The following is a 21,875-nucleotide window of genomic DNA, read 5'->3' on the forward strand; positions in this document are numbered from 1 at the left end:
TTTATCTGTAAGCTAGTGTGCACCGAAACAACGACAAAACTCGCATTTAGATAGATGTATTCATTCAGAATTTAGTCTCTTTCTACTCCATCACCGGTACGGATCGACCGTTTCGATGACATCATTCTGTACTTCAGCGTCTCATCAGATTGTCCTGTCCAATCAAACGCTCTCTAGGATCTGAAGTGTTCCGTGCCCGAAGTTATAAAAATCACCTTGCCGAAGTTGCCGTTTTTGAGCGAGAGAAATCGTATCGGCGGGCGTGGGTCGTAAATGTGTCTTTGGCTGTTCGAACACGCGTCCCGACTTCCCGTTTCAGTGGAAATTATTTCAACACGTCGAATAACTCGTGTAGCGCGTTTCGAGGCACTTCACGGGGACTTTAAGAACGACCTAAGAACGGATGTGCAAAGGATATGCAAACTTCTTGGTGTGAGAGTTGACTCGGACTAAACGATCAATAGTGTCATCAGAAAATAGGCTATATTTAATGGCTATGTCGATAAAAGTGGTGAGAACACTAAAAATGTAAACTGCGTACTACCGTACTAAAATGCATACTAAAATACATAACAGAATGTCTTAGGGATGCAAAGTGGTGGCTTAACGGTTAAGGCTCTGGGTTACTGATCAGAAGGGCAGGGATTCATGCTCCAGCACTGCCAAGCTGCCACTGTTGGGCCCTCGAGCAAGGCCCTTAACAATTTGTGCTCCATGGGGCACTGTATCATGGCTGACCCTGCACTCTGACCCCAACTTCCTGACATGCTGGGGTATGTGAAGAATACAATTTCATATGCAATTTCACTGTGCATATGTATATGTCATAAATAAAGACTCATTATCTCACACACACACATAATACAATCATATATATAATTATATTATTATATTAAATGATTTGAATGGCTTCTTCAAGCTTATGAGATTTACTATTCTTAGTTAAAGAATTTACTTTGCTTTTCATCTTCAATCACTACGGAATAATGAGGAATATTGTCTGAACTTCTTACTGAGAGGAAGTATATCTAATCAGTATGTTTAGGGAAAGCTTGCTGGTCAGAGCTATAACTCGACCAGATCCAGCCTTGAGGAGTGTTGTGGTTTTGTGTGTGTGTGTGTGTGTGTGCGCGCGTGCGCACTCTGTTGTCACAGGATGTTCGGAGCTGAACCGATCGTCTGACGAGACGACCGGAAGCCTAAAAACTCAGCTCGGTGACGTCAGTGGTTCACGGTGTGCCAAAACCAGAATATGACTGACGTCCAGATAATCGATGGAGACATTCTTCTGACGCACAGCCAAATGTGTACATTTTCTAAATTTATCTATGCCTTAACCAATCAGGATCATTTAACCGGACATAATGACTAGTTTAGTGATCGTGTGAACGTATAATTGGTGATGTAATGAGTGTGTACGCAGAGCATCTACGAACACCTTCTTGAACGTTGCAGCTGACTTTCTGCTGAAGAAACTGCAAACTATTCTTCAGTAAAATTTTCTTTAATTCATTACATCTCATGAGTTCTGGTCTTCAATGATCCTATCTGGTCCCATCTTGGTCTTTAACTGTAAATTCCCCTACAATGGCCTCCCTACGCACTTTGCAAGGCGTGATCACCATGTTAACTTTTTCACCATGATGGAATGTGGACATCACCACAGGACGATGTCACAATGCCGCTTCTGTACTTTTTCTGCTACACTTCCCAAATGGTCACAATTTGATTGTTTTCAGCTGCTTGTGTACTATAGATGATGAAAATAATGTAACCTAAATATACATGCAGTGACCACGGAGCGTATCATGTACATCATGCTATATGAAAAATATAGGCTAGAAAGTGATAAAGCTATAAAGCTATGCATCGATTATAAACACCTCAGCCTGCACCAACATGCATTGGTTATAAACACCAACATCTCAAATAAAATTTCATAACTTTCAAGTACAGCGGTTAAGTGAGATTGAACTTAAAAGCACATCTTTCATGCATCTTAAAGTTCTTGACACCATGCACCATTTTCTCTCACTTCAGCGTCAGGGTGTCATCTTCTATAACCTCACCCTCCTTGTTCTTGTCCTGCTTGAATCACATCCTTAAGTTTCAGGGAGAACGCACTCTTTTGCCATGTTATTATTGTAATTACAAATCACAGGTATCATCGCAGTTTGATAGAACAGACAAACCTTAACCGTGTATAGTTGTTAGTATTCATACAGCGCCGCCCGGCGGGTCTCTGCTATCTTTAGAACGCGAACTGATTTTAGACCGGAGTGACTAATTTACCTAAGGGACAAGCTTAGCGGCTGTTTTGCGGTATGAATAATCAATCGGCGCTAAAAGACAGAACATCGCGATGAGTCACGGTTTGAAGTGATTCATAAAATCACTTTTTTAAAATTCATTTTATTGTTCTTTTTAAATCAAATCCTTTTCCTCTTCTCCAGCCGTTTACAAACTGAACTTGATTTCATTCAACAAGTAGAAAATACACTAATAATAACAGACCTGAGAAAGGGGAAGGGACGGAAAAGAAAAAAAACGAAAAACAAACAAACAAACAAAAAAAGGTCTCTCATCACACTGGCACTTACATCAGCTGGAAGGCAGCTCAGCTTGCCTTTAAAAGCAACATTCCCCAAGAACAATAACAATGCCATGATATATAAAATATATTAAGGAATAAATCTCTCATTTATAGGTTATGCGTCAGCTTTGAGTAGTAAAATAATCTTCGTCGAGCCCTTTATAGAAATGCAGGACATCCTCTTGAGAACAGCTGCAGCAATCCAATCGCACCCGTATGTGCGAATGAGCGTTAAGAAATAACATGATGCACCGATCCAATTTTGGCTAGTATGGTATTCTCAGGAAGGCAGGAAACTTCATGATCGTACCTTGCTTTCAGCGTCACACAGGCGTGTGTATACGCGATCGTACACAGCTGATGGCGACGCAGGAGCATTCTCTGTGTAATTAGAATAGCTGCTGGATGCCTGATCTACTCCTGTCCTACTCTTGTCCTCTAGACCAGGGGTCATCGACTGGCCGAAGGTGAACTGGATTTGGACCCGACGTTGCGTTTTGGCGGCCTGGAATAAATACCTGAAGCGGAACTGATAAACTTAAAGGGGGGGGGGGAGATGGCTATAGTTCAGTGACTCTAATTTCGTAAACATGAAAACAATAGCAGATCCTTAGATGTTAATTATACGCATTTATGCCGATTATTTAGCTGAAGGCAGCTCATCAGACCAGAGACTAGCTACAGGGTTCTCTGAAAACAGAGCGGTTTCACAGATTTGCTCTGGTCAGATTAATGAACTGACAACATGCTTGTTAAAAAAAAAAAAAAAAAGGCAACAACAAACAACATTAAAGTCCAAGCATCAGATTCAAAACAGATTTGATTCATCTGTTCAGAGTCCACGACGCTAGATAAAAGTGAGATCGCAAAGCGCTGAACAAAACGTATCCACTTTAAATAGTCTTACTTATAGCGATAAGCTAAAGAATTCAAAGCTAACTCGTCACCGTCCGGCCGCGTTAGGCGCTTATCTGGACCTTTTCGGGTAAAGGATTTTATGCAACTGCATCTTAAATTTCGTTGTATACCCCCGATCTAGGTCTTAACAACGTAATAGTCAATTTAGTGTTTAATGTGAGGACATATAACGGAAGTGGAGAGAAGGAAACCCGGGAATGCTGGAAAAGGATCAAGTAAAATTCGGAAAACAAATCTGAGAACCATCATCGGCTACCTGAACATCAAAAACTCCCGTCGACGTTCGTTCCGTGAGAGAGGAACGGCCGCGTCTGCGGTATACGAACGATGGACACCGAGTGCTGGCACAAGGGCCGTCCATAGTGCAAGAACACTTCAGTCTTTCTTCACAGGTACGCACATCGTATGGACGTTACGCCTGCGTACGGACGTACAAACGTTCAAGGCTTAGCACTTTAGTTTCCCTGATTTCAGTATGGAAAAATAAAACGTGATTCAACTTAAAAAAAAAAATAAATAAAAAAAAAGCTCAGCGTGCTGGCAAGTACAGATCAACTCTGATATTTCTGGTTTGGTCACGGGTGGCCGGAGTCATGGCGTGGATTTCAAGCATCCTCATTAAAATAAGTAACGCCAAACAAACCCGTCGCTGTTTCATGGATCCTTAATGACAAAAATGAATAAATGCTAATGGGAAAAAAACAAAAACAAACAAACAAACAAAAAACGAAGTGTTGTGGCCTGAGTGTGTCCTACTGTAGCTCACTACCCACCTCTTAACCATGAGTTTTTTCACCTGTTAATCACTCAGATGAATCAATCCCAACCACTACAGTACATGAATGCCATGGCAGTAAATAAGAAGGAAGTAAGAATACAGCTTTGCATACCTCTCCCACTCGCTCTATACCGTACATTGTCCAAATAACTAGAAATGACACAAAATCGACCCCATTCTTCAATATAAGAGAGGAGAAACCCTGTCCAGTCCATGCGAGACTTGGTGTATACCAAGCTCGATCAGTCAGGACCAGGTCTTGCTGTATTCTCCGATCCTGGATCGGCCGACAGTCTAGCGGCGACCCGGACACGGACGAAAACGCCGAGGTACTAATCTGATTCCAGCATCATGGGCCGCTCTCGAGATGTTTCTGCTCTGGACTGCAGGGCTCCTGGTTTTCCCCTGCAGAGAACACCGTACACTGGGATTGGGACTCTGCCTCTTCCGGCACGGTTTCTTGCTCAGCTTCTACCGCAGGCTCCGTCTTTCTTTCCAGCACCAGCCGGATGGTATTTCTCTCTCCCACCGTCTCCTCGTGCTCGTCCTCTTTGGCCAGCCGGAACTTGATGTTCAGTTTCTCGGTTTTTTCTGTGCAAAGAAGGACGGAAAAATTGCAGCATGAAGACCAAAAAAAAAAAAAAAAACCACGTCTTAATCCTACAATGAGAGTGTTTATAATACTCAAGTTAATAAGGGCGTCTGTGAAATGCCCTAAATGTAAAAACGTAATGTACATAGCATACTCGATGCAAGGAAGGCTAGTCATTGAGCTATAAGAAGGGCTCTGTTGATGGACATGAGCTTCCATGCTGCGCAGCACATCGTTTATATAGAAACACTTTTGCACATTTATTACATTGATTTACTCATCTTCTCCATTATCGGTATAGCCTAAAAAGGATTAAAGCTGGAAATGACTGTTAACTGAAGTACAGTTTGACATAATGTGAAATTCCATAATGCTCAATACCCTTCCCCAGCTGTCTCTCCTTAGGCAGAAGAAGGACGTCTACGTTATGGTGCTCCTGCAGGGCAGAGGTCAGAATGGCCCCTTCTCGGCTGAACAGGAAGACCAGCGGCACCGTGATGTCCTCTGTAGACTCCCCGTCTCCCACCATCTGGAACAGAGGAGTCTCAGCACTGTTGCTGTCCTCTCGCTGATCTGAGAGAGAAGAGAAGAGATAAAATTTTTTTTTTTAAAAAACAGGAATGGTTAATAGAGTTTCGGGTTGATGGTTTAAATACTAGATCGCTGTTTAGGCATATATTACGCCCTTCATTCACAGGATGTCAGAAAGACGCAGTCAGCAGTTCGATAGAGGCCAGGGCAAAGAGCAACAAGGTCAGAATCCATACTGCAGAAAGTCAATTTCTGATGCGAAAACACTGTACATAATGGTTCTGTGTAGCAATGTTATGCTGGGTTGTTGAGCACTGCTGTATGATTACATTAATGACCTATAAAAGCAACACACTTATATGCACCTAAACAGCATTATAAACTCGATCACCGTGAAGAAAGAGATACCTTGTCCCCCACGTATTAAAACATGTTACAGAGGCTTATGTTTTATTCTCCACTAGAGGCCTTGAGAAAGAAGGTCCGTCTAATAATACACAAAGTTCATACAGGTGCATCTAATAATAATAATAATAAAAAAATAATAATAATAAATTAATATCGCGGAAAAGATCTGGGGTTGTTTTTGCTCTGGAATTGAATTAAAAACGTGGAACTTTCATATATTCTAGATTCATTTCACATAAACTGAAATATTTCAAGCCTTTTTTTGTAAATAAATTCTGAATTCTAATATTTTGAGGTTGAGATTTTTGATTTCCATGAGCTGTAAGATGTAATCATCGAGATTCAAACAAACAAACAAACAAACAAACGAAAAGGCTTGAAATATTTCACTTTGTGTGTTCCATTTTTTAAATTAAATTACAGGGGGGGGGGGGGGTTGGGGGACTACTGGAAACAAGAGTGGATTGCCGTTGAAAATGTTTCTCTGATTATACTTTATAATATCATACCAAATACATAAAGTGTTTTTTTTTTAAATAATCCCTTTATTACAGATTATGATCTTCAAAATGACAGGGACATGTGATTTGCCTGATGAGTAAAAAAAATATGAGGGAAAAAAAAACCCACCGTGAAGTAGCAAGCAATACATGTGAAACAACAAGTTCTGAGAACACAGGGATTTCCCGTAACCGTTTAATATTACGAGTAGCCGAGCTCACCTATAAAGATGACTCCGATGGCCCCCGCCTGCTGTAATCGTCGAGCTTTAGCGGCAAACATGCAGTCTCCTCTCAGAGCGACGGCTACGTGGCCCTGCAGCTCCAATGCATTCTCTATGTGTCCACACGCTGTGTATGGAATGCTCTTTACTATACTACCCTTGACCTAAGTGTGTGTGTGTGTGTGTGTGTGTGAGTGAGAGAGAGAGAGAGAGAGAGAGAGAGAGAGAGAGAGAGAGAGAGAGAGAGAAATTAAAAATGCATCCAAAAATACATGCAACAAACAATCAGGCTGAACTCTAAACCACCCTCCTGATTTCGCTCACCCCATGCTCCTGCTTGGTGAGGTCCATTCCAAATTTCGCTGGCCCCGCTGTCAGGACTGTTCTCCCCAAAAACGGAGGGGAGATGAGCTGCACGATAAGTGGCACCACCTCCTCTTCTTCATGGCTGACCTCAGCTACCAGCTTCACTCTAAACACACCTTTCTGGGTGTCCTTCACACCACAGTGAGAATGCATGCATGAATGGGTGTTTAAAAATAAAAAGGTGTTCACAGAGGAAAATGAATGAAGTCGAAAAAAGGAAGGGGAACCTACGTGGGTCACCATGCCGCCGCTGGCCGCTGCCATTTCTGCAAGAGGGGTAAGAGAGATGCCCATGCTTCTCAGGAACTCGACCGGCTCGATTCCAGGGTCATGAAGAGGGAGTTCGATCCCCCTGAGCATGCAGGAGAAGATGGGGGGGGGGGGGGGATTAAAGGACACTTCTCACACTTGAGCCGGTCAACGCTTGCACTTCTCATCTGCACTAAGCCTAAAGATTCAAATATCATGCTGGATCAAGAATCCTTGAGGTAACATCCATCCATTTTCTGTACCGCTTATTCCACACAGGGTTGCGGGGGAGCCTGGAGCCTATCCCAGGGAACTCAGGGTACGAAGCGGGCGACACCCTGGACGGGGTGCCAACACATCGCAGTGCACAATCGCACATTGCGTAAATGTCACTCGGCCTACTGAGCATATCTTTGGACGGGGGAGGAAACCGGAGTACCCGAAGGAAACCCCCGAAGCACGGGGAGAACGCACAAACTCCGGGAATCGAACCCCTAAACCCTGGAGGTGCGAGGCGAACGTGCGAACCACTAAGCCACGAGACGTAACGAGAATCCACGATATAAAATAAGTCGGCGTATGTTGTGGTATTATCCTGTTTGGGCTTGCATTTAAGAGTTGCATTTCAATGATGAATGGACTTACCTGACAGAAGAAGTATGGGGTGGCCTGCCAACCCCAGTGAGGTATTTGTAACGGTCCCTGATGGTCTTCGCGAAGGAGGGGTTATTAGGGAACAGGGTCTGAGCACTGGGGCAAGCAAATGTAAACATGTCCTCCTCAGGAGCAGTGTAATGGCGCTGAAAACACAAACATTAACATCACGCAACTACAACATACACGATTAAGTACCACCAGTACAGAACGCTTATAGCTCTCGGTTTAGCATCATGTAAAACGCACGCCTACATCGCGTACTCGGACACGGCATGTTTCATGAAATAGCTGAGCACAAGTCAGCATGAAATAAAATGAGAAGACATAATATTAGAAATCAAACATATACACACTACCGCTCAAAAGTTTAGACACACTCACCCTTTATTTTTATAATTGATTTCAAACATTTTATCATACACCTTCAGATCAAAAGGTACTTTAAGGTCATGAGAAACATTCCGGTTGAGCGTCTCCAAACTATTGACGGGTAAGGTGGATAAAGAAATCACGATCGCATCTAAATGTCAAGTTTACCGTGCTGTTGCCTTTACAGGGAGTCTGTGCATTAGACAGAGAGACTGGGAGCAGATGGGCCTCAGTGGTGAAGATATAGTCATCGATATCAAAAGGTAAATGGCTCTTCTCCGAGAAGAGCAAATAGAGGTATTTAAACATCTCAGCCAGGAAGAAGGAATCCATCCTGGAAATGCAAAGCAGTTTCACAAAGTCAGGCGGATTCACGCTGCGCATCAACCCTACCAACGTAATATGCACATTAAAGATTGAGCATGGTTAAATTAAGCCTCTAGTATACTTCGTTTTTATTTATTTATTTTAACACAGTCGTACGCATAGCCTTTCAATGTATACTTCATTTGACATGTACGCGTATACAGGTGGTCGACGCATGCACATTATGACAACTTGCACTACCCCTCCTGGCCTACAAGAGTCAGTACAGAGCAGTAAAGCAGGTCTTTTGGTGTCAAAGACGACAACGAAGAAGAATCACAACAGCACGAAGAACAATGCTTGGGCAATCTCTCGCCACGATTAGCACCCGCATACAAATCCTTACACTCAGCCAATCTTCAGCCAATTCATCAACTTGCATACTAGATCCCGTACCTACATGTTTGTTTAAACAGATTTGTCCAGGAGTAATTGAACCACTTCTAAATATAATCAATTCTTCCCTAAGCACTGGCTATGTACCTAAATCACTTAAATTAGCAGTTATTAAACCCTTGATTAAAAAACCTGATCTTGACCCGTCTCAATTGTCCAGCTATAGACCAATATCAAATCTCCCCTTCATCTCTAAGATTTTAGAAAAGGTTGTAGCAAAGCAGTTATGCTCGTACTTAGATAGGAATAACATTCATGAAATGTATCAGTCAGGGTTTAGACCTCATCATAGCACAGAGACAGCATTAGTTAAAGTAGTAAATGACCTTCTACTGACCTACGATCAGGGTTGTGTCTCTCTGCTTGTGTTACTCGACCTTAGTGCAGCTTTTGATACTATAGATCACACTATTCTCCTTGATAGATTAGAAAATGTTGTTGGTATTAAGGGAACAGTCCTCTCCTGGCTCAGGTCTTATCTGACCGATCGTTATCAGTTCGTAGATGTAAATGGTGAATTCTCCATGCGTACTGAGGTTACTTTTGGAGTTCCACAGGGTTCTGTTTTAGGCCCACTGCTCTTTACTTTATATATGCTACCCCTAGGTCAAATTATTCGTAAACATGGAATTAGCTTCCACTGTTATGCTGATGATACACAGTTGTATGTTTCAGCGAAGCCAGAGGACAGACAGAAGCTTAGTAAAGCTGAGGATTGTGTAAAGGACATTAGACATTGGATGTTAACTAACTTCCTTCTACTTAATTCTGATAAAACAGAAATACTTTTATTAGGCCCACGTGTAGCTAGAAGTAATCTTTCTGATCACATGGTTACTCTGGATGGTCTTTCTGTTTCATCATGTGCAGCAGTTAAAGACCTTGGAGTGATTATTAACTCCAGCCTATCATTTGATGCTCATGTAGATAATATTACTAGGATAGCCTTCTTTCATCTCAGAAATATTTCTAAAATAAGAAACATATTGTCACTACATGATACGGAAATACTAGTTCATGCATTCGTCACCTCTAGATTAGATTACTGTAATGCCTTACTGTCTGGATGTTCCAGTAGGAATATAAATAAGCTCCAGTTAGTCCAGAATGCAGCTGCTAGAGTCCTAACTAGAACTAGAAGGTACGACCATATCGCACCGATATTATCAATACTGCATTGGCTCCCAGTAAAATCTCGCATTAACTATAAAATACTTTTATTAACCTATAAAGCACTAAATGGTCTCGCGCCACAATATCTAAGCGACCTTTTGGTTTTATATAATCCGCCACGCCTACTTAGATCAAAAGATGCAGGCTATTTGACGGTACCTCGAATAGTGAAGGCTACAGCAGGGGGAAGAGCTTTCTCTTATAGAGCCCCACAGTTATGGAACAGTCTTCCTATTAGTGTTCGGGACTCAGACACAGTCTCAGTGTTTAAGTCTAGGCTTAAAACGTATTTGTTTACTCAAGCCTACCCTGACTAGATTCTGTTCTACTACTTCGCAGTCATAATAATCTTTTTTCTCCCTCTCTCCTTTTGCCGAGCCCCACATGAATTTATGGAGATACTAGAGATCCAGATCCTTTCTGCCTCTGGATGGAGCTCAAATCTTCTCTAATTCCAGACTGCTGGGACTACGGCTGCTCCTAAGGCCATACAGACTTCATATAAATCCATAATGAACTTTTTCACACTATCTGTTGTTACCCAGATGAGGATGGGTTCCCTTCTGAGTCGGGTTCCTCTCAAGGTTTCTTCCTCTTAAAACATCTTAGGGAGTTTTTCCTTGCCACCGTCGCCACTCAGTGGCTTGCTCAGTTGGGATAAATTCGCACCTTTAATATCTGTATACCATGTTGATATTTCTGTAAAGCTGCTTTGAGACAATGTCTATTGTAAAAAGCGCTATACAAATAAAATTGAATTGAATTGAAAATTACACTCCAAGGCTAGGATTATACTAATGCGGGTACTTTCAAACCTGCACTCGTTTCCATCTCTTCTGTTTAGTCTTCAACTACCTTGAGAATCAATGGCCTTGGCTCACTGTTGCCACCTTGTGGAACAACTTAATAGTGCAAAAGACTTAAATACGCATGTGCGACCTGCACTTTCAAAGTACAAATATATAAAATAAAAATCGGGCGGCGCATGTACAGTATGCGCATACTCTGCTGATGACGAAATTTGCGTCATGCGTACTGTACGCTGTTCCTAGCGTACGCGTAAAAAGTGAGGCGTACTTCCTGCTTTATATTGCATGTTTAACTGAAAGGCTAGCAAGCAAGGCTTAATCTGTTTGAAATAAACATAACAGGCAACTGTGCTAGTTACAAACGTGACTCCGGGTGTCATTGTTATTACGTTCCTCTATGAATGTCTCTCCTCACCTGTCCTCATGTGTCCCGGTCCTTACGTCCTGCACCGCAGCAAAGCCGCAGGGGACCCGCGCGTGAGTGTTCAGCTTCTCGACTATAGACTGGCCCACTTTCAGGTAATACGGGTCACCTGTGGCCTGAGAGTGAGGATTAAAAAAAAAAGTGACACTTTGTGATGCTCCATATATAAAATAACGAATATACAATCAGTCGAGAATCAGACGTCTTTCAGTATCATGAATTCAAGAAGTGACGCTGTTAGTGTAATGGTAGAAAGGCAGCCACGCAGCTAATCAAGTATCTTGTAGTCCGTGCAGTAGCTCGTGACTTATGTGAGGTTACGGCCTGCGAATAAGTCAGCCGTCAAGTCACTTTCTGGTAAATGTTCAATATATTTTATGGTTTTAAACTGCACGTCGTGCTACCCTCGAAGACGAGCGCTTTTCTCCATTTGGTCACAGTTCGAGTAACAAAGACAAAAAGATAGCGGAACGGCACAAATGTGCTGAAGAGCCCAATTTTTTTCGGGGGTTAAATTCCAGGTGTCTTTGCAGATCCACTGCTTAGTGTGCGTGTACATGTACCGATTTGTATTCGAAAACGCACATGCCTTTACCTTGTACAGAAAGTAAGTGCTCTCGGCAAACTCTGGCCGCAGAGGGTGTTGACCCCAGTGGACCCTGAACTCGGTGGTGAAAGCCTGTAAAAGAAGAGCGGTGACATTTTATCTGCTGCGAGATAACGCACAGTAGCTCGGGAGGTAATGTGTGCAGTATGTGCAAATGAAGTCTGCTAAATGAACTGGCACCGAGATACCTCAGGAAGAAACTTGTGCTGTTTGGTGACTTGATACAGCATCTCATGGGTCTCTATAGCAGGCTTCAGATCTCCCCTTAGAACCTGTGTGCAAAATAAAGAAAATGACACATACTCTTAAATACCAGTGCAAACCCCCCCCCCCCCCAAAAAAAAAAACACATTTAGCTTTACTACGCTCTTATTCATGGATCTCAAAGTGAACCTGCCGACCTGCAGTCCAGGGAAGAAGGCCAGCAGGGAGTCCATCCAGCTGCGCACGTTCACCGTGGGGTTGTGCATGTGCACGCTGAGCAGCAGAGGCGGCTGGCTGATGTACTTCATTATGGCACTGTAGTGCTATCACACACACACACACACACACACACACACACACACACACACACACACAAACAGCGTCACTCAAATGACACGTGCTTAAAAATACCACCGTCTAAACAGAAGTGTGACAGTGTCATTCCTACAGTGTTAAACCTCTCGAGGTATACATTGTCTCCCAGCAGAATATACGCCTTCATCAAGTATTCATAGTAAGAGTCTATTCCAGCTCCGACACCACTATCTACATAGAGAAAACAGTGAGGGGGAAAAGAAAAGAAAAAAAAAAAAAAAAAAAAAAAGAAGTGTCAATTCATTTAAATGAGAGCGTAGAAATTCTCAAACACTCTCGCTCACGTATTCTGTACAAAGATGACCTACGAATTATACAAGTGAGGAGGCAAATGGATAAAGGACTGACTAGCAGGGCCAGTCTGTTGGTTCAGTCTGTTGCTTCTGTTGGTTACCTAAAAACATCCCTACGTGACTAGGCTTTAAAGTGGTAAAGTAATGTAATCACATATAGCAAGATACAGTTGTGCCTAAAAGTTTGCATACCCCTTGCAGAATCTGCAATTAAGATTTAGCAGATTCTGCAAGGGGTATGCAAACTTTTGGGCACAACTGAAGTTAGCTAGCATATTGAGGCAGATTAAGAGAAAAGAATAAGAATTCCTAGGGAATTAAGTCTTTTTACAAAGATTAATCGAATTATACTAGCGTCTTCGTTTTCTCTTGGTATGCTTCACTGCAGAAGAGTTATTTTTGTTCCATTATATTTTGCTCAGTTTCAGCAGTTTTATTCCTGGCTGTCATCTGTGCACACTAATTAGTGTACATAAATAAATAAATAGATAAATAAATAAATAAAAAGAAACTCTAGAGTCAGCTGGAACGAGCCTTGGGTGATGTGTGGATCGCAAAAGGGGGTGGGATTCGGGTGGGACTGGCACACTATAGGTGAGGTGCGATGGATGGTCCTGAAGTGCCTTGCTTTTAAACACGCATACCAAGTGAAAACTTTGTATCGCAAAAGTCAACAGGAAGTTCGCCGGGCGACTACGAATAAAACGCTAATAGTCCGGATATAAAACCTGCTTTGTCCTGGGCACCACCGATTTGTCGATGTAATAACTGGTATGTTTTTAAATTGTGGATCATGTTTAGGAATTGTTCCCTACAGAGGGGGCGTTTACTTCTTTTCAAGAAAACGGTGTCAATTTGTCCAGGAGTGCTCAAGCTTTTGCATACGACGGTCTATAATAAACCTAGTCAAACGTTTAGTCTCACCGCGGCGGACCCAATCTCCATTATGGATGTTGATAACCGTGCCCACAAGGTCACTCCCTCTTTGCCTCTTCTCCCAGAGGACATCCAGAGCTTTCCGTGCATGTTCCTGACGAGGATAGAAAAGTTTCAGACGTCACTAGGTCAAAACAGAGATGTTAAAAAACAAAAACAAAAACAACCTTTGTCTTGTGAAGCTGGTTTGCATGAACTTAATACCACAATAAGCCTATAGTGATCTGAGCTCAGCACCTCAAAGACGGATTCCCCCGAGAGTCGGCTTAGCGCGGCGAACTCTAAGATCATGGTCCCGGCACAGGCGGTGCAGGTGTCCGTCTCCGTCCCTGTGCGGGACAGAGGGTTCAGAACCCCATAGCGCAAGTTCACCTGGATGGACACATTCAAGAATAGATATTAATATTACAGCTACAGTCCCCTCTCAGAAACTATTTAACCGCAACTCATTGGTTTTTACTTGTTGACTGAAGACATTTGGGTTTGAGGTCAAAAGATGAGATGAGGAGAGAGTTTAAAACTATGTCAGCTTTTATTTCCTGGTATTTATATATAGAGGTGTTAAATGAGCATTTTGTATCGGACCACCCAATTTGTAGGCGAGCAAAAATACATGTGCATTTCACGTCCTGAATAGAATACCCCCCCCCGAAACAAACAACAACTGAAAGAGGCTGCGGTAAAAGCCTGGAAAAGCATCAGAAAAGAAGAAACCAACAATTCAGTGATGTCAGCGTTTCAAAGGCTTGATGTGGTTATTGCAAGCAGGGGATATGCAAGCAAATATTAAGTGTTATTTACTTTCAAGACTGATCCGTTCCTACACTTTTGCTCGCCTAAAAATCGGGTGATCTGACACGAAAGCTTCTATGTTGTTGAACACATCTAGATGTAAATATCAGGAAATAAGAGCTGAAATCCCAAACTCTCGTCACATATCCGTCTTCTGATCTCAAACCCAAATGTCTTTAGTGTATAACCCAAACACCGAAACTGGCCTTGCCGCTCCAATAGTTTCCAGAGGGCGCTGGATATCACGTTAAAATGTCATCCCACACAAAAGGAACACTTTTTAAGAATCCCAGATGTTTTACACACGCGCCAAGCAAATAAATAAATAAAACCCACACACTTGGACCAATTCTTATGTCACAGTTCCACAAATCATTTAAAGGGACTATAATCAGCTAATCACCCTTGGATACGGAAGGCCACTGGTGGTGTTAAAGGCAGGCAGTAAGCGGTAGCCGAGGTCTTTGGCCATGTGCAGCAGCTCATCTCTGTACCACTGCATCCTCTCTCCCCGCTGCTTTAGCAGGTCAGCCATCACGTGCGCCCCCAACAGTCCTCTACGAGAACAGCACAAGAAGGTCGACGTCAGGCACGCAGAAACACCATGTACCCCAGAAACACTCCTACTCTGATTAACAGTGACTCGTACCCCAGCACGCGGATGTTGGTCTCGAAAACAGACACTACCACGTCGTTGTCCAGTCGGACGTCTGTGACCGTCTTCTTCACAGCCTCTTCAAATTCCTCCATCCTGTTCAACAGCTGTTCAACAAAACACACACACACACACAATTACTTAAACTGGAAAGACCTAAAAAAAAATAAATAAAAAAATGTTGGAGGGAGAAACCCAAAGCCTATATTTTCTTAATGTATGCTTGACTGATTTGCATTTGTGTAGAGAGGCTTGTAATCATTGTTCTCGTGACTAGCCTCTTTGCGTTCATCACACGTTAAACACCCCATCTTGAACGTCACGGCAGTTCCACGGTCGTGCGATGTTATGCAAGTGTATTTTACGGCAAACAAATACAACCACTAGGTGAAACCTGTCTATTATAGCAGGTAAATTAGAACGGCTGGGAAGTTTTTCCGACTCCGCCGCTTCCGTTCGAGTAAAACTACTCACCGCTAGTGTGTCTAAGGTGTCAATCAGAGTCAGAGAGAACCTGTAAAGGAGGAAAGGGGGTGGGGGAAATGTACAACTAATTAAACAGTGAATGGAAATAAAGAACCCAAAGACTACGGCAAAAGATTTAATGCTGTCATTCTCTCCACATTACTCGTTGTAAGAAATTGGTTTTGAAACCAATGGATTGTATAAGACTTTCACTACTTTCTGGTGCTACACAAGAACATTCAGTAGTTTGACTACTCATATCAGAAGTAGCTGATATGACAGGAAGTGAAACCCACTTTCCCAGAGAGTCGTCGATGTCACCACGATTTGGCTCCAGCCCTCGAACCCTCCCTCTGCAGCTCAGTGGCATCAGCTCGTCAGCTGGGTAGGCGTATTTCTGGAGCAGGGGGACCGGAAAAATTAATCAAGCAACTGCTGTGAAAACTACAATAACTAAAATAAAAGGTCACATAGGAGAAGTCAGGCCCGTGTCAAGTGAATAATCACAACAACAGAAAAAATTGCCACTATTACTTACCATGTAACTGCCATAAGCGTGATCAAACATCTCCAGAATTTGTTCCCTAAAACACAAAACAAGGGATTTCAACAGCAAGAAGTCACTTATCTACTAACGATACTGTACGCCTAACCGTTTCAATAATAAACTTCCAAATACAGGTGGCATATACAGTTCATAAGTTCTACAAAATGTTATTTAAAAAAACAAAAAAAAACCAATAATTAATTCAGGGCAGAACTAAATAAAAAAAACCAAACGCAATTTTTATGATCCCTCTTATTTATTTAACGTATTAACACTTTGCAGATTCCTGTGAGGCGTCTGTAAACTTATGACCTCAACGGCACACGCGTGTTCAAGAGCATTTAGCACAAAGGCTGCATTTCGAACAGGAAATGCGCTGTGGTCGTGTTGTCAGAATGTGCACAGATGCCTGTGGTTTAATCAAAGCGATTGTGTGAACCACGAGGAGTTGTGCTGCACAGCACAGAACATGCAAATGCTAGGCAAATCATGGGCAAATCGAGTTTTCGTTTTATACCAAAACGAGCTCTTTAAAGGAGACGGCGAGTGCGACGCGAGAGCTTACGCTTAGCCGTGTTGATGAATTTTTCACTCAGGATACGCTGGTATTAAACCGCAAAGTGGAAACACTTCTATTATGCGTTCTTTGTTACTCCTCTCTGCATTACAAATTACATTATCAGCAGAACAAAACTGGAGCGAAAAGTAGGATTTTTGAAATATTTACAATAAAGTTCAAATAATAATAATAATAATAATAATAATAATAATAATAATTTTAAAAAATTGTATTTGGTATTTCACATGTTTTGCTTTAATGACAGTTAAATAAACACAAAAGCAAACAAACAAACAAAAAAAAAAACAGCGACCTTTTGTACAAAAGAGTTAAAGTCCAAAATTTGCGTATGTTTTACTAGTGACCTAGATGTGTGGACTCTCGGGTACATCCTGGACTTTTTTGTCTTCGTAACAGTTAGGTTTCAATTCTTCACGATTCGAAAACCTTGTTCATTTCCAGTTTTAAAAGGAAAACTTTCAATGCGACTTTCTCAGACTCCACTGTACGCTTAAAATGTGCTAAGAGACATGAAACAGAAGGAAACCTGTAAATAAACTCGGGTTTAGTTTGGTCATTAATTAAGAGCGATGGCTTAGACGTTAACTAAATGTAATGAAAGGATATTCGATGCAGTACTAGCAGAGGGGAAATATTAGTGTGATGTAATCAAGTATCAGAATTCTACTGCGATTCTAATTATCCGGGAAAAAAAGCATTTTCTTTTATCTAGGGTTAGGGTTAGGGGCAGTGGTGGGTCAACGGTGAAGGCGCTGCCACTGCCGGGCCCTCGACCGAGGCCCTTAACCCTCTCTGCTCCAGGGGCGCAGTATCACAGCTGACCCGGCGCTCTGACTCCAGCTTCCATAATAAGGTCAATAGTTTGATTATTGCTGTCCGTGTAAACGTAATCAGTGCCGCACGTGAAGTATAGTAGGAACCGTCACACTGTGATGTCAGCGTGGCATACAACCAGACTTCTCACAGGAATAACAAAAATACAGCACCGTCCAATGAACTCGAACCTCATCCGCTAAACACGTCATCATTTTTATCGACAGACGCATATTTAAACGCGTTCAGGGTGGACTTTACCTTTAATCCACATCCTTTACTGGGAACATTCCTGCAACTGATACTTTCCTGTACACAGCATACTGTTATGGCTGAGAATGGAGTGGTCAGGAGTCTCAGTTTCGAATCGAATGCTACAAAATAACAATAGAATGGGAGGGGGACAAAAAAACAAACCAAGTACCTGATTTTGGACTTTTCCTCAGCAGACATTGTCTGGCCATCTTGAGCAGCAACTGCACACAAAATGCCACCAAAGAGAGCAACAACCAGCAGCACCATGACCAAGCAGCTGAAGCTGGGAGTCCCTGAACCTATTTTACCCATTAAAATGAGATATTTTCACACTGACCATAAAGGGAAACAACCTTTTTTTTTTTGTTTTTCCTTCTCTGCTAAAAACTCACTTGACTGAAGTAAAGGTAAACACTTTATAAGCATTATAGTAACCCTCCTGTCAGTCAAGGGACACAGCTGTAACACCCAGTTAGCTGTATTCAGAGTTTTTGAATAAAAGCTAGCCAAAAATATTTTACTTGAGGGGAAATTAGTGTAAATTACGACTAGTAGATAAATATATACACACACATATATATAACCTAGCCTAACCTAATTAGAAAGCTAGTTAGTTAAAGTTTAGTTTTGCTCTAGGACACTAGCTAGCTTGCTAAGCCGGTGTACGGCTAGGCTAACTACGTGAACCTTCATAGCTAACACAAGAAGTGAGAAAAGTCCTTCTTGGATAAATATTCCAGAGGATTTTCGTCAGCTGTATGAAACTCCCGAAATACTCCATGTCCAACTTCCCTTAGCTGCACATATTTCCAAGAAGGGTCGGCTAATCTGATCCAGAGACTCGCCGCCGCCTGTCTACACAAGCCCGAGATATTCCAATCTACTTTATTTACACTGACGCCATCTTTACTCCGTGAAAAGGCGGAAGTGGAATTTAAAATGATGTAATTTTTTTTTTTTTAGAAATAAATGATACGACATTTTTTTCATGTCATAACAAAGTATAAATCACACTTGTTTTGTAGATAGCATTTAATTTAATTTATTAAAATGTTATACATTTACTAAAAGGTCTCAAATATATATATATATGTAAATCGTTATATATGAGTAACCAATGAGAGCGGCGAATCTGTAGCAGGGCGGGCTCAGTGTGAAGGCTACGTTCTAAATGCATCTATAGTGCACTACTTAGGGTACAGTAGAAGCGTTGGGTTTATTTACAACGTAGTGCACCTATCTAGGGACTAGCGAACAATTTAATGCACATTGAGTCGGGACGTTTGTTTATATAGCGTGCATCCCCCTTAGTAAGTTAGTAAATCTATTTAGGAATGCGAGGTTACGCTGTAGCCAGTTCACACACTTTTAGAGTGTACATTTATTATATTGATTTTAAGAGAAGTGGGTTGTATAGCTAGTTTTAAATCACGCATGAATATATGAGAAATGTCCGACGTCACGATGTAACGGGACTTGATTTGTGTTTGCGGAGCTGCTTAAGTTTGTGAGAAATAAAGCCGAGGAAATGCAGCTGTTAGACAGTAACTAACCAACTAACTAGCTAGTTAACTTTCTGCTGATCGATCACACAACAAACACTGGGATTTAAGCCACATTTTCCACTGCAGGATCCAGAAAAGTCGTTTCAGAGGTACGTCTTGTCATTGTTTTTGTTTTTTGTATATTGAGTGCGTTCACTGCTTGATCTGAATGGGTTTTATTTAGGGTCCTGAACACTGGCATTTTGTCAATCGTGGACTCTTGATCACAACCTCCTTCATTTTGATCATAACCTCCTTGATCTTGATCGCAACCTCCTTAATTTTGATCACAACCTCCTTAATTATGATCACAACCTCCTTAATTATGATCACAACCTCCTTCATTTTGATCACAACCTCCTTCATTTTGATCACAACCTCATTGATCTTAATCATAACCTCCTTAATTATGATCACAACCTCCTTATGATCATATCCTCCTTAATTTTGATCACAACCTCCTTAATTATGATCATAACCTCATTGAGCTTGATCATAACCTCCTTAATTTTGATCACAACCTCATTGATCCCTAATCAGCTTTGCCTTCATCCCAGGAACCATGATCACAAGCTCACTATACAGGAAGTACTATACTAAGCTGCCTACATTAGCAGAATTATATAAAAAAATTAATAAATAAATAAAAAAACAAGAAGCAATTTACTTGTCAAATTGATTCCAATTATTTGGATTCGTTTTGATCATGTAGATCCTGTAGATCAGCGGTTCCTAAAACGTTGATCCATGAAGCTGTCTGTGCTTTTTCAGTTTAGTTACTGTGGTGGAAATCGCCATCCACAATTATCAAATTATTCTATTTCTTATTATTTCTTTGCATAGATACCGGTTTTCTTGAATCGAATGGGTTGAATCCGGTCTCAATAACTCGAAATAATGTTGGACCAAACGAGTTGTGTGAGTGGAAAGTTCAGGAACAACTAGAATAGACACAATATTATTGTACAGATTACATAATGTTCGTGAAATAAATCTGTCCTGAGGGAGTACGGACCGAAACCCTTCGAGAACCCGTGCTATAGCATACTCGGCTGCAGGAGTCAGAAGTTATGTCTAACTAAGTATGCAAACAGTGCACTTTTATCATCTGTTTATAGAAGATAAAAGCTTCTCAGCAACGGTAGGTCAGAATGTGCCTACTTTCCTAATAAACACACCGTACGAGATTCTTTGCACTCTTTAAACCAAATGTTTTACATTTGAGGGTTTGTTTTTTTGGACCTTTTTTTTTAAAGAACTTTTACACCTTTATAAAAAGTTCCCTTTATTTAAAAAAAAAAAAAAAATGCAAACTTTTTTATTTTTTTTTTTATTTTTTAAACATACCCTAAATTGCTTGCTGTTTGGTGCCTTTCCTGTCACCCATGTATTAATTTGTTTTTTTGTCAGCACGTGAAAACATTTCAATATTAAAATTTGTAAATGTAAAAGCTATATGTAGCAGCTATTAATAGGATTTAAAGCTTGGGGTGATGTGATTCCTCATTTTGTTACACGTGAGGATTGTTGACGAAGACGTGTATATGTTTTTCTCTGTCAACAGTGGAGAGAATGCCATGAATCATAGATATATTATGAAGATTATAATATACAGACACCACTAATGTGGTGTTTTTTTTAAAGCTGAGGTCACCAAGACCGCATAACAGAGTACATTATGTCTTCTGAGCCTTTCTTCGATAAGCACATCTTATCTTTGTTTAATTTCAAAATGTTATGAGACATCCATTGTAATTTATTTCGACAAACGACGATCCGACAGACATTTAGGCATCCGACGCTACGCTAAGCGTAAATTTGGTGTCATTTGCGTACTAACGGAAGCACATTTCGGATGTCCAGGGAATCGTGTAAAGATTTAAGTGTAATCTTAATTATTGAGCTTATTCTGAATAAGACAGTATTCTGATTAAGGTGTTTACATGAGTCGCTTTTAGAATATTCCTTCCACGTTCCTGTTTTACGTGTTATAGAACATAGATCGATTAACGTCACACGTCATTACGTCACCGCGCCACGCCGTCCGACGTTCCCTCCAGAATTTCACGTATCGGCATACAGTTAGTCTTCATTATGGTACCGTATACAGTTTTGGGTGTTTCATTGTAAATTTTATGAAAGCTTCAAGTGCAGGTAATTATTTGTCGTGCTATACGTGCAAATAAACGACTGCTTGAAGGCGTGGGCTGCGTCCCAAACCGCGTACTTGCCTACACGTATTTCACCAACTATATAGCAGGTAAGTACGCGGTTTCGGACGCAGCCGTTCTCTCTCGTTTTCCGTCAAACGGTTGAGCGCTGCCGTGTGTGACCGTGTCCTGTCGCAAAATGCGGTGAAAACTCCCACACGACGTTAATAGTGTGATTAAGGTGTGTACATGTCTGTAACGCACGTCCATAACGCGACTAAAACGGGAATACTCCACACGTCGTAA

At 41.5% G+C, this 21,875-nt stretch overlaps 2 protein-coding genes across 2 annotated transcripts in view; one reads left to right on the forward strand and one right to left on the reverse strand.

The window, feature by feature from the left end:
• Positions 1-896: 896 nt before the first annotated feature.
• Positions 897-18,771, reverse strand: si:ch211-282j22.3 (ER degradation-enhancing alpha-mannosidase-like protein 3). Its single transcript, XM_053648360.1, has 20 exons — positions 18,045-18,771; positions 16,219-16,264; positions 15,977-16,077; positions 15,690-15,729; positions 15,210-15,322; positions 14,964-15,117; positions 14,006-14,140; positions 13,757-13,862; positions 12,613-12,710; positions 12,362-12,487; positions 12,149-12,232; positions 11,949-12,032; positions 11,345-11,469; positions 8,354-8,519; positions 7,805-7,959; positions 7,142-7,262; positions 6,869-7,039; positions 6,543-6,708; positions 5,263-5,454; positions 897-4,880 (listed from the first exon to the last, which is right to left on the reverse strand). Exons 1-20 carry the CDS (start codon positions 18,185-18,187, stop codon positions 4,639-4,641), a joined length of 2,568 nt encoding a protein of 855 aa, XP_053504335.1. The 5' UTR covers positions 18,188-18,771; the 3' UTR covers positions 897-4,638.
• Positions 18,772-18,996: 225 nt separating this feature from the next.
• Positions 18,997-21,875, forward strand: part of slc31a2 (solute carrier family 31 member 2) — a 7,804-nt gene continuing 4,925 nt past the window's right edge. Inside the window, exon 1 of the mRNA XM_053648370.1 lies at positions 18,997-19,529. The gene's annotated coding sequence lies outside the window, so the exon portion shown is untranslated. The remainder of the gene's footprint in view (positions 19,530-21,875) is intronic.

Source organism: Ictalurus furcatus, chromosome 18 (assembly GCF_023375685.1).
Source record: "Ictalurus furcatus strain D&B chromosome 18, Billie_1.0, whole genome shotgun sequence".
Classification (NCBI taxonomy): domain Eukaryota; kingdom Metazoa; phylum Chordata; class Actinopteri; order Siluriformes; family Ictaluridae; genus Ictalurus; species Ictalurus furcatus.

Coding starts and splice junctions, on each gene's coding strand:
- si:ch211-282j22.3 (XM_053648360.1), bottom strand. CDS start 18,187: ATGGGTAAAATAGGTTCAGGGACTCCCAGCTTCAGCTGCTTGGTCATG. Junction 12,488..12,612: donor ACCTCGAGAGGTTTAACACT/GTAGGAATGACA, acceptor TGTGTGTGATAG/CACTACAGTGCCATAATGAA. Junction 7,960..8,353: donor CCTGTAAAGGCAACAGCACG/GTAAACTTGACA, acceptor TTGTGTTTTCAG/CGCCATTACACTGCTCCTGA.